Source organism: Lupinus angustifolius, chromosome LG13, assembly GCF_001865875.1.
Source record: "Lupinus angustifolius cultivar Tanjil chromosome LG13, LupAngTanjil_v1.0, whole genome shotgun sequence".
In the NCBI taxonomy this organism is placed as follows: Eukaryota; Viridiplantae; Streptophyta; class Magnoliopsida; order Fabales; family Fabaceae; genus Lupinus; species Lupinus angustifolius.
In genome coordinates this window covers 1,167,081-1,182,175 of record NC_032021.1, presented here as the reverse complement: position 1 = coordinate 1,182,175, position 15,095 = coordinate 1,167,081, and the positions used below count along the sequence as shown (strand labels likewise).

At 18.5% G+C, this 15,095-nt stretch overlaps 2 protein-coding genes across 3 annotated transcripts; both read left to right on the top strand.

Moving 5' to 3' along the window:
* LOC109325991 (pentatricopeptide repeat-containing protein At1g11710, mitochondrial) lies at positions 1,188–4,121 on the top strand. 2 transcript variants are annotated; one of them, XM_019558646.1, is made up of 2 exons: positions 1,188–1,730; positions 1,952–4,121. In XM_019558646.1, the coding sequence occupies exon 2, from the start codon at positions 1,989–1,991 to the stop codon at positions 3,945–3,947; it is 1,959 nt and encodes a 652-aa protein (XP_019414191.1). In that variant the 5' UTR covers positions 1,188–1,730; positions 1,952–1,988; the 3' UTR covers positions 3,948–4,121. The 2 variants fall into 2 exon arrangements, with proteins under 2 accessions (XP_019414191.1, XP_019414190.1); XM_019558645.1 differs by having other exon boundaries at positions 1,945–4,121.
* LOC109325029 (auxin-induced protein 15A-like) lies at positions 12,155–12,686 on the top strand. Its single transcript, XM_019557175.1, has one exon. It carries the CDS (start codon positions 12,201–12,203, stop codon positions 12,582–12,584), a length of 384 nt encoding a protein of 127 aa, XP_019412720.1. The 5' UTR covers positions 12,155–12,200; the 3' UTR covers positions 12,585–12,686.

Sequence of the window (15,095 nt, the reverse complement as noted above, 5' to 3'; positions counted from 1 at the left end):
TAGTATACTTTTGTAGCTACTAGTATTTGATGCTTCAAGTTAAAGTGTGAAGGACTTGATTGTTTGTGAATGCAACCATGACAATATATGTATATAGAGATAAAGAGAAGGCTTTGGAAAAACCATAAGGTACATCAATAATTGGGGTCAAGTGAGAGACATGGGTGTGAGGGATCACATGGTACTGTCTAGGATGTTTTTGTTTTCAAAGTTGAAGAAACTATGTGAGGTTAGATGTCCCCATCAACTTGAAAAATCTGTATTGTCAAATATCTAATGCTTATCCTAACAATGTAATGGCTGAGATATAGTGTTGTAGACACACTTAAGACATCATGTTTGATTCATATTGAACAGATAACTAAAACCATATACCAGAAGGATATAGATAAGGCTTAGAAATTGTTGCCTACAAAACAATTGAGAGTTGAAACAAATAATTCATGTAAAATTGTTCCTCTCTATCTTGCATATGCAATGTGCAATTGTAAAGTGATTAAGACAAATCAAGGCCAGGGCCACTTTGAAATGCAAAAAACACAGCATGAAAATTTGAAGCTTATCAACCACGTTTTGCTACTTAATCTGCTCCCTCATGGTGATTACAAAATGAGAATAAAATATCTTGTTATACGAAGAAATAATTTATTTCCTCCGACAATAAATTATTACATGGGTATGAGAAGAGTGAAGAGTCACAAGTGAGACATCACGTCTTGAACCAAAACCTTAAGGCACTCTTTCACTCTTCTTTACATATCCAATGTGGGACTTCACACTTGAATAAACCCAACATTTAGTTTTAAAAATATTTTTATAGAAAAAATATTAAATCTGACTCATAATTTTGGTGGCTACAGATGTAATCATCTCCTTATATTCGAAGATACTTTATTCTCAAATAAAAAACCTCTCTCCATGCATGCATCCCATATTATTCACAGGGCACTTACTTACGAACAACTTTTACAAATGCAACCATTACTCTAAACCAAGTCCTACTTTCTCCAATAAAAAAAAGGGAATAACTTATTTCTTCAGCTAGTAGTTAACTTTTCGTTGTTTTATGTATATTCACTGCTGCAAGTTGTAAAGTTGATTTTCACCTCTGCTTCATTTACATCTTCTCTCAAATTTCTTTATGCGTTTTGGAGCAACGGAGTGATGTTCGGTCCCATTTCTTGAACCGGGTCAAACCGTGGAATCATCGCTCCCATAAATGCTGCTTAAAAACCAGTTTAACTGAACCGGTTCTTTTTATCGATTCACCGCATTCAAATACAATTCGGTTCGATCAACTTTGAAAAAACCGAACCACGATGAAATTGAGGGTTTTTATTCTTCCCAAACTGGTACATATAATCCAACGTGGCTATTCATGCCCAAATTCTCTAAAACCTTAAACCCTATTTATGCCCAAATTCTCTAAAACCCTAATACAAATTCAGAAAAGCCTCAAGTAGTTCTGGCCGTGAAGAACGTCGGTGAGACAAAGCCTGTGGTGGTGTCGCCAGAAATTGAGGGTTCCACCGGAGAACTACCATCAGCTGGTGGAGTTTAACGGTGTGTCTACCAAAATATGCTCTAACTGAATAATTCGGCCTTATACACCATAATTTTCATTGCACTGTCAGCTACATTTGAAGTCACTAGAAAATAGTTCTAATCTATATCCTAAACCTAACTTCCTTGGCCTTCAAGTAATGCCCTCATAACTGAGATTTCTGAAGGTATTATTCCTTTCTGCACCAATTTTGCATCAAAATTTATTATTTTTATTTTTAGCTGAAATAGATTGATTTTATAACCTGTCATGCACAGTTCTGGTCAATTTCCATTTCTTCTGAGAGATGACATGGAAATTTGCTCAATTCCTTAATTTTGTCGAAGTTGCTATTATGCATTATTTACTTTAACAATTTCCTAACGAGTTTTTTTTTTCAGTGTGCAGAGGATTTGGCTGTTTGATGAACTGATTTTGTTCTTCTATGTTTTTTCGCTTGTTCTCATCCAAAAGTTGTTACCTTTTCACCCGTGCTTTTCATGCTGGTGAGCGCTTCTCAAATCCAAGTGCTGAAGATATTGTTTTCAAAGCTATTTGTGTTAATCTTAAACATAAGAAATGGAATGCGTTGGATCAACTAGCCCCGAAGCTTTCAAATTCTTTGGTCAACCGTGTTGTTTGTGAGTTCCAGAACTCACCCCAGTTAGCTTTAGACTTTTACAATCGGGTTGCAGAGTGGTTTCCACACTCCTTAGATTCTGATTGCACGTTAGTTCATGTGTTAGTGAAGTCAAGGAGATTCGATGATGCCTTGTTTCTTATGCAAAATTTGATTAGTGAAGATGGTACTCCTCCTTTGGAGTTGTTGGAGGCTTTGATCGGGACCTATGAAAGATGCAGCTCGAGTACTGCAGTTTTTGATGCATTGGTGAGGGCTTGTACTCAAGCTGGGGCCACTGAAGCTGCTTATGATGTGATCTGTAAACTAAGAACCCAGGGATGTTGGGTTACAGTTCATGCTTGGAATAACTTCCTAAACCACCTACTGGAATTGAATGACATTGATAGGTTCTGGAAGTTGTATAAAGGAATGAGTTCTTTTGGTTACTTAGAAAATGTGAATACTTATAATTTGGTCATATATGCCCTTTGTAAGGAATGCAGACTGGTAGAAGCTATTTCAGTGTTTTATAGGATGTTAAAGGCTGAAATTTTCGCTAATGTTGTATCTTTCAACATGATCATAGATGGGGCATGCAAGATCGGCGATTTGGATCTTGCCTTGAAGCTTATGAAGAAAATGACTTTAATGACTGGGAATTTTGTTGGGCCCAATTCTGTTACTTACAATTGTATCATCAATGGATTCTGCAAGAATGGGAGATTAGTACTTGCAGAAGAAATGGTTCATGAAATGGTCAAGGCAGGTTTTAAGGCAAATGTTAGAACATATGCTACTTTAATGGATGGGTATGCTAGGTGGGGAAGCTTGGAGGAGGCACTCAGGGTGTGTGATGAAATCGTAGAAAGAGGATTGGTTCCTAATACTGTTGTATACAATTCAATTTTATATTGGCTTTATCGTGATGGAGGTATTGAGGAAGCATCTTTGCTATTATCTGACATGGTTGATAAGCATATATACCCTGATCAGCACTCTTATGCAATCCTCATGGAAGGGCTTTGCAGAAATGGATATGTGACTGAAGCTCTTACGCTTCACAAGCAGATTTTAGAACAGAATGTGATAAAGGATTCTTTTTCTCTCAACATACTCCTGAACTATATATGCAAAAGCAAAAATTTAGCAGTGGCTAAGCAACTTCTATGCATCATGATTACACGTGGTCTAGTTCCTGATGTTTATACATATGGAACTGTGATTGATGGGTACTGCAAGCTCGGTAACACAGAAAATGCACTCCGAGTTTATGATGGGATGGTAAAGATGGGTGAGAAGCCAAACTTGACAATTTACAATTCTGTCATTAATGGACTGTGTAAAATGGCCTCAGCAGATGTTGCAAAACTTCTGGTAGAAGAATTATTAGAGAGAAAATTGTTTGATGCCATAACCTTTAACACATTAATTAGTGGATATTGCATCAGTGGATGGATTGGTGAAGTTATTAATTTGACTAGGGAAATGAAGAGATTGGGCATTTCTGCAAACAGAGTGACGTATAACATATTGATAAACCTTGTATGCAAATATGGGTATGATGAAGAAGCTAAGGAACTAATGAAGATGATGATTATGCAGGGTATTCGCCCTGATTTTATAACATACACTACACTTGTTACCCATTTCATCAAGAAATGTCATCCTGAGGAAGTGATTGCATTGCATGACTACATGATCCTTAAAGGTGTAGTCCCTGATAAGAAAACATATGATGCCATTGTTAGTCCACTTCTATTAGGAAAAGGAAGAGATACATAGCTATACTATGATATCACAAGTTTATAGTCACTTCACCAAAAAATGGTGTCCATTCCTCTTTTACATATTAGTTGCCAAATTTTCTTAATTCAATTACATTATACTGACAATTGTAATTCCAGTGTGTTCAATGTCTTCCTTTCTCAATTCTCTAATACAAGTGCATTCTGGTGATTCTCTGCATTGAGGGAAAAATTATATTTTGATGTAGTGTTCTGTAATCCATGGTCTAAGTGCATGAGATTTTGAATATCTATTAATCTACTAACTCCGAAACTTGAACAGCAGAATTTATGTTTATAAGTTTTTCATCTAGCCATGCATTCCTATATGTAAGACCTGAAGTAGTTGAAATTAGTGAACTATTTTTACATCTTTGTAAGCACTCAGCAGGAAATTGAGTTAACCTATATAGTATGAGTTATTCTTTTTGACGTGGTTATTAATGGAACAATGTAGAGGCTAAAAGAGGAATTTTTTTCTCTAAAGTAAGTTTGAGTATAAAGTCAGCAAGTAATCTTGCCTATTCAGGGGTGGTAACTGTTCTATTATTATTATTATTATTATTATTATTATTATTATTATTATTATTATTATTATTATTATTATTATTATTATTATTATTATTATTATTATTATTATTATTATTATTATTATTATTATTATTATTATTATTATTATTATTATTATTATTATTATTATTATTATTATTATTATTATTATTATTATTATTATTATTATTATTATTATTATTATTATTATTATTATTATTATTATTATTATTATTATTATTATTATTATTATTATTATTATTATTATTATTATTATTATTATTATTATTATTATTATTATTATTATTATTATTATTATTATTATTATTATTATTATTATTATTATTATTATTATTATTATTATTATTATTATTATTATTATTATTATTATTATTATTATTATTATTATTATTATTATTATTATTATTATTATTATTATTATTATTATTATTATTATTATTATTATTATTATTATTATTATTATTATTATTATTATTATTATTATTATTATTATTATTATTATTATTATTATTATTATTATTATTATTATTATTATTATTATTATTATTATTATTATTATTATTATTATTATTATTATTATTATTATTATTATTATTATTATTATTATTATTATTATTATTATTATTATTATTATTATTATTATTATTATTATTATTATTATTATTATTATTATTATTATTATTATTATTATTATTATTATTATTATTATTATTATTATTATTATTATTATTATTATTATTATTATTATTATTATTATTATTATTATTATTATTATTATTATTATTATTATTATTATTATTATTATTATTATTATTATTATTATTATTATTATTATTATTATTATTATTATTATTATTATTATTATTATTATTATTATTATTATTATTATTATTATTATTATTATTATTATTATTATTATTATTATTATTATTATTATTATTATTATTATTATTATTATTATTATTATTATTATTATTATTATTATTATTATTATTATTATTATTATTATTATTATTATTATTATTATTATTATTATTATTATTATTATTATTATTATTATTATTATTATTATTATTATTATTATTATTATTATTATTATTATTATTATTATTATTATTATTATTATTATTATTATTATTATTATTATTATTATTATTATTATTATTATTATTATTATTATTATTATTATTATTATTATTATTATTATTATTATTATTATTATTATTATTATTATTATTATTATTATTATTATTATTATTATTATTATTATTATTATTATTATTATTATTATTATTATTATTATTATTATTATTATTATTATTATTATTATTATTATTATTATTATTATTATTATTATTATTATTATTATTATTATTATTATTATTATTATTATTATTATTATTATTATTATTATTATTATTATTATTATTATTATTATTATTATTATTATTATTATTATTATTATTATTATTATTATTATTATTATTATTATTATTATTATTATTATTATTATTATTATTATTATTATTATTATTATTATTATTATTATTATTATTATTATTATTATTATTATTATTATTATTATTATTATTATTATTATTATTATTATTATTATTATTATTATTATTATTATTATTATTATTATTATTATTATTATTATTATTATTATTATTATTATTATTATTATTATTATTATTATTATTATTATTATTATTATTATTATTATTATTATTATTATTATTATTATTATTATTATTATTATTATTATTATTATTATTATTATTATTATTATTATTATTATTATTATTATTATTATTATTATTATTATTATTATTATTATTATTATTATTATTATTATTATTATTATTATTATTATTATTATTATTATTATTATTATTATTATTATTATTATTATTATTATTATTATTATTATTATTATTATTATTATTATTATTATTATTATTATTATTATTATTATTATTATTATTATTATTATTATTATTATTATTATTATTATTATTATTATTATTATTATTATTATTATTATTATTATTATTATTATTATTATTATTATTATTATTATTATTATTATTATTATTATTATTATTATTATTATTATTATTATTATTATTATTATTATTATTATTATTATTATTATTATTATTATTATTATTATTATTATTATTATTATTATTATTATTATTATTATTATTATTATTATTATTATTATTATTATTATTATTATTATTATTATTATTATTATTATTATTATTATTATTATTATTATTATTATTATTATTATTATTATTATTATTATTATTATTATTATTATTATTATTATTATTATTATTATTATTATTATTATTATTATTATTATTATTATTATTATTATTATTATTATTATTATTATTATTATTATTATTATTATTATTATTATTATTATTATTATTATTATTATTATTATTATTATTATTATTATTATTATTATTATTATTATTATTATTATTATTATTATTATTATTATTATTATTATTATTATTATTATTATTATTATTATTATTATTATTATTATTATTATTATTATTATTATTATTATTATTATTATTATTATTATTATTATTATTATTATTATTATTATTATTATTATTATTATTATTATTATTATTATTATTATTATTATTATTATTATTATTATTATTATTATTATTATTATTATTATTATTATTATTATTATTATTATTATTATTATTATTATTATTATTATTATTATTATTATTATTATTATTATTATTATTATTATTATTATTATTATTATTATTATTATTATTATTATTATTATTATTATTATTATTATTATTATTATTATTATTATTATTATTATTATTATTATTATTATTATTATTATTATTATTATTATTATTATTATTATTATTATTATTATTATTATTATTATTATTATTATTATTATTATTATTATTATTATTATTATTATTATTATTATTATTATTATTATTATTATTATTATTATTATTATTATTATTATTATTATTATTATTATTATTATTATTATTATTATTATTATTATTATTATTATTATTATTATTATTATTATTATTATTATTATTATTATTATTATTATTATTATTATTATTATTATTATTATTATTATTATTATTATTATTATTATTATTATTATTATTATTATTATTATTATTATTATTATTATTATTATTATTATTATTATTATTATTATTATTATTATTATTATTATTATTATTATTATTATTATTATTATTATTATTATTATTATTATTATTATTATTATTATTATTATTATTATTATTATTATTATTATTATTATTATTATTATTATTATTATTATTATTATTATTATTATTATTATTATTATTATTATTATTATTATTATTATTATTATTATTATTATTATTATTATTATTATTATTATTATTATTATTATTATTATTATTATTATTATTATTATTATTATTATTATTATTATTATTATTATTATTATTATTATTATTATTATTATTATTATTATTATTATTATTATTATTATTATTATTATTATTATTATTATTATTATTATTATTATTATTATTATTATTATTATTATTATTATTATTATTATTATTATTATTATTATTATTATTATTATTATTATTATTATTATTATTATTATTATTATTATTATTATTATTATTATTATTATTATTATTATTATTATTATTATTATTATTATTATTATTATTATTATTATTATTATTATTATTATTATTATTATTATTATTATTATTATTATTATTATTATTATTATTATTATTATTATTATTATTATTATTATTATTATTATTATTATTATTATTATTATTATTATTATTATTATTATTATTATTATTATTATTATTATTATTATTATTATTATTATTATTATTATTATTATTATTATTATTATTATTATTATTATTATTATTATTATTATTATTATTATTATTATTATTATTATTATTATTATTATTATTATTATTATTATTATTATTATTATTATTATTATTATTATTATTATTATTATTATTATTATTATTATTATTATTATTATTATTATTATTATTATTATTATTATTATTATTATTATTATTATTATTATTATTATTATTATTATTATTATTATTATTATTATTATTATTATTATTATTATTATTATTATTATTATTATTATTATTATTATTATTATTATTATTATTATTATTATTATTATTATTATTATTATTATTATTATTATTATTATTATTATTATTATTATTATTATTATTATTATTATTATTATTATTATTATTATTATTATTATTATTATTATTATTATTATTATTATTATTATTATTATTATTATTATTATTATTATTATTATTATTATTATTATTATTATTATTATTATTATTATTATTATTATTATTATTATTATTATTATTATTATTATTATTATTATTATTATTATTATTATTATTATTATTATTATTATTATTATTATTATTATTATTATTATTATTATTATTATTATTATTATTATTATTATTATTATTATTATTATTATTATTATTATTATTATTATTATTATTATTATTATTATTATTATTATTATTATTATTATTATTATTATTATTATTATTATTATTATTATTATTATTATTATTATTATTATTATTATTATTATTATTATTATTATTATTATTATTATTATTATTATTATTATTATTATTATTATTATTATTATTATTATTATTATTATTATTATTATTATTATTATTATTATTATTATTATTATTATTATTATTATTATTATTATTATTATTATTATTATTATTATTATTATTATTATTATTATTATTATTATTATTATTATTATTATTATTATTATTATTATTATTATTATTATTATTATTATTATTATTATTATTATTATTATTATTATTATTATTATTATTATTATTATTATTATTATTATTATTATTATTATTATTATTATTATTATTATTATTATTATTATTATTATTATTATTATTATTATTATTATTATTATTATTATTATTATTATTATTATTATTATTATTATTATTATTATTATTATTATTATTATTATTATTATTATTATTATTATTATTATTATTATTATTATTATTATTATTATTATTATTATTATTATTATTATTATTATTATTATTATTATTATTATTATTATTATTATTATTATTATTATTATTATTATTATTATTATTATTATTATTATTATTATTATTATTATTATTATTATTATTATTATTATTATTATTATTATTATTATTATTATTATTATTATTATTATTATTATTATTATTATTATTATTATTATTATTATTATTATTATTATTATTATTATTATTATTATTATTATTATTATTATTATTATTATTATTATTATTATTATTATTATTATTATTATTATTATTATTATTATTATTATTATTATTATTATTATTATTATTATTATTATTATTATTATTATTATTATTATTATTATTATTATTATTATTATTATTATTATTATTATTATTATTATTATTATTATTATTATTATTATTATTATTATTATTATTATTATTATTATTATTATTATTATTATTATTATTATTATTATTATTATTATTATTATTATTATTATTATTATTATTATTATTATTATTATTATTATTATTATTATTATTATTATTATTATTATTATTATTATTATTATTATTATTATTATTATTATTATTATTATTATTATTATTATTATTATTATTATTATTATTATTATTATTATTATTATTATTATTATTATTATTATTATTATTATTATTATTATTATTATTATTATTATTATTATTATTATTATTATTATTATTATTATTATTATTATTATTATTATTATTATTATTATTATTATTATTATTATTATTATTATTATTATTATTATTATTATTATTATTATTATTATTATTATTATTATTATTATTATTATTATTATTATTATTATTATTATTATTATTATTATTATTATTATTATTATTATTATTATTATTATTATTATTATTATTATTATTATTATTATTATTATTATTATTATTATTATTATTATTATTATTATTATTATTATTATTATTATTATTATTATTATTATTATTATTATTATTATTATTATTATTATTATTATTATTATTATTATTATTATTATTATTATTATTATTATTATTATTATTATTATTATTATTATTATTATTATTATTATTATTATTATTATTATTATTATTATTATTATTATTATTATTATTATTATTATTATTATTATTATTATTATTATTATTATTATTATTATTATTATTATTATTATTATTATTATTATTATTATTATTATTATTATTATTATTATTATTATTATTATTATTATTATTATTATTATTATTATTATTATTATTATTATTATTATTATTATTATTATTATTATTATTATTATTATTATTATTATTATTATTATTATTATTATTATTATTATTATTATTATTATTATTATTATTATTATTATTATTATTATTATTATTATTATTATTATTATTATTATTATTATTATTATTATTATTATTATTATTATTATTATTATTATTATTATTATTATTATTATTATTATTATTATTATTATTATTATTATTATTATTATTATTATTATTATTATTATTATTATTATTATTATTATTATTATTATTATTATTATTATTATTATTATTATTATTATTATTATTATTATTATTATTATTATTATTATTATTATTATTAAAAGGTAATTGAGCCTTCAAAATTCGGGTCCAGTGATCCAATAGCTTGGGAGTATTTCACATGCTATGCTAAAAGCACCTTGGATGCTATCACATGGACACTGCTTTTTGTTTTCATTTTTCTATTTCAGACATTGACTGTATTATTGGACTGCACTATGGCTTCAATGGAGGATGACTAGAATATATAGATTGAAGTGAAGATTTACTAACTTAGCAAAGCATGTAATTCATTTGCCACCATACCTGTTTACACAAATGAATGTGGTTGCCATTAATAAAGTTATTAATTTTCTCTGTAGTTTACACTTGAAGAGGAAAGTAAAAATAAGATAAAAACTGCTACCTTTCTGCTTTGGGTCATTGAGCACAATTCACACAATCATTGTATGAACAAATAAACATAGGCATGTCTATTATAATGACAGAGGCTGTCAAGTGATGACAAGTAAATACCTGTAAAGATCACCAGTCTAAATTCAAAGCTCCTTTGAATAGCAAATCGAATGCAACATTTTTCCAATTCATGTTTGGCATTTTATGACATGAACATGCCTAGCATAAAAAAGGTCATGACATTATTAGTTCAAAGAAAGAAGCAATATTAACCAATAGGTATAGTATAACTTTTAACTAGCACCACTCTTTTCTTTAGGCTCCTAGAGGAAGTGGTCCCTCATGTTTTGGTCAACATTAGGCATGGTCATGTGAACCTACCCCAAGTCCATCACCTGATATGTTTCTAAACATTCTTCATAATGATCAAGTAATTTAGCTAGTGGATAGATTATTTTTCCCTATATATATATTTGGTATTAATGATAGCAATTCAAACCCAAGTCTTCAAATCATCCATTGAAGATTTTCTCTTTTCTCATAACTTAATACATCATTATCTACTTTTCTCCATCATGAAGACTGGTAACATGATAGCTCATGCCACACAGAAACTTCAGAGAACACTTTCACAAAGAATCAGAATGGCTTCAGCCATTGCTGGTGTTCCAAAAGGACACTTGGCAGTGTATGTTGGAGAGAACCATAAGAGGTTTGTGATTCCAATATCTTACTTGAGTTACCCCTTGTTCAAGGATTTGTTGGACTGGGCTGAAGAAGAATTTGGATTCAATCATCCAATGGGTGGTCTCACAATTCCATGTAGTGAAGATTACTTCATTAGTCTAACTTCTTCTCTTCATTAATAGTTCAAAAGATGGAGATGGTTTCAACAAAATGTTCCATTGGACATTGGTTATTTTTATTTACCAAGTTAGATTTATATGAGCACCAAAAGCTGGCCTCTTTAATTCATTTTGTACTTGACATTCCCCACTATCCAATAGCATCCTTAAGTGATGTCTCCAAAATTTGTATATAAATTCTTCCTAGTTGAACTCAAGCAAATTGATCTATTTCAAAATATAGTGTTTGGTCAAACCATATTGTTTAGTTAAATACCAATTGCTTACAAAATTTTGGTTTGGGAGTAGCCCCTCATGTTAATTAATAAGTACAATTTTAAGGGTTAACTTTATTTATGATTGTGATTAATTAATGTTAGGTATTAAAATTTAAGCATATATTCACCCATGATTTGATAAAGTATATCATAATCTTAACTCAATAAATGATTTATAATATAGACTCTTACTCACTTAAGAGATTATATCAGTTTAGAGGATCCAAAATTCAATATTAATCCAATCCAACAAATTATTAGTAGCAGCTGAATTTCATATCTAGCCATACTACAATAATAATTACACTGTTATATCTGTGAAGAAAACATCAGCTGCTACCAGGGTTGATTATGTTGTTAATGCTGTAAAAATGCAATGCATGTTTGTCAAGAAAATGCATACTCTCCAGTAATAGAGGGTCCAATACTGAAAGAGATAGCGACATGTGGCCTTACAAAAAAATTATGATTCAGATTTTAAATTATTTTTAAATAAATTTTTTATAAATTATCAAACCAACCTACACCTTATATTAGTATTAGACTGTCTAATACTGGATAGCATCACATTCCATTTTTTCAGCATATGCATGCCATCATGGAACAGTCTAAGTGCATTTTTAGTTTAACTGAGTGACTGAATGAGGTTTTACAATCAGCAAGAGCCACTTGGACATTGGATATGGCAACCCTCTATCATGTACAGGAAATATTAAAAGAAAAGCAGATGATTGGTTCAGCAGGAAAAGAACAAATAATAATAATTTATAACTAAAAAACATTTTACAAACAGCTCAATCTTTATAAATTTCCTAATTTTATAATGATGATGATATAATAAATCTTTATATTCTCTAAAGAGAGAGAGAATAGCTAAATTAAGTAAAGAGAGGACAAGGTTGAATTCTGAAAATACTGATAGGATGAACCTTATCCCACTAATGTAAAGTAGAATTTAAACTTTTAACCTCGTATTTACTAAACAACAACCTTATTGTTGCGCTGGACTATTCTTTTTGTGAATATACTTATAGAAAGAGTGAAAAAGATAAATATAAAGAATTAGAATGACTAGAAATAGTTCACATAAACATTCATCTAATAAATAACAATATGACATGAGAACCTGCCAACTTAGGGAACATGAGATAAAACAGGGAGCTACCTGTGAAAAACAGTGGGCAATTAGTAGAATGCCAAGTTGATAATGTGATAGCACTAAATTCTATAATGTGACCAAGACCAATGTACAAACATGCTCAAATTTTATCATCAACAATAATAATAATAATAAACACCATATCTCATTCATGTTATAATATTATTTTCATTTTGTCACCTATATATATATGGTCTTGTGGTTCAGAATTTGATACAGAATGTGTTGTTCTTGAGTTTTGATAATCACAATAATAAAGTTAAAAATGGGTATTCGGCTACTTCCAGAGATGGTTCACCATGCAAAGCAAATTTTAAGGTTGTGGTATCATCAGTCTTCAAAGCAATATCATTTTTCAGGCCAAAGTGAGTCAAACATTTTTCACATCCCAAAAGGGCATTTTGCAGTGTATGTGGGAGATGAAGATGAGTATAAAAAGAGATTTGTGGTCCCTATATCTTACTTGAAGCAGCCACTGTTTCAAGACTTGTTGAGTAAAGCTGAGGAAGAGTTTGGTTTTGAGTACAGAATGGGCAATCTTATGATTCCATGTCCCATTGATCATTTTGTTAATCTCACTTCACATTTCAGTTAATGCTTATTATTATACTTTCACAACTTAATAAGGGTCTCATGATCAAAATTTGTTTCTATTTAGTATATAGAAGAAGTGTCATGTACTTGATAATCAAAGTTTTGCATATATTCACTCTTTATCTGTGATGTTTTTAGTGTAAGAGTAAAGTAATGTAAGTAGCAGAAATGATATATAAGTAACTTCAATTTAAAAACTTCTCATACAATAAATTAAAGTATCCTTCTCTTATTTATTATATTTTATCTCTGCATGCATTTCAAAAAGCATGTCTAAAAATCAGTGAATAACTTAAAATTATCACATTTCATTTGCAAGATAAGATGATATTTATATATTCACAATTCAACATCATGGGAAGGGATTGACAAAGAATGTGTGTAATATATTTCATTTATATCACCTTGTTTGTAATCTTTTGAGTCTGCAAGTGTAATGCCTTAGGTGATAGTGTTCTAACACCCAAGTCTTGACATGCTAGCTTTATGGTTCATGAATTT

What these genes read in the sequence shown, in the direction of transcription:
- LOC109325991 (XM_019558646.1), top strand. Translation starts at nt 1,989, where the DNA reads ATGTTTTTTCGCTTGTTCTCATCCAAAAGTTGTTACCTTTTCACCCGT.
- LOC109325029 (XM_019557175.1), top strand. Translation starts at nt 12,201, where the DNA reads ATGATAGCAATTCAAACCCAAGTCTTCAAATCATCCATTGAAGATTTT.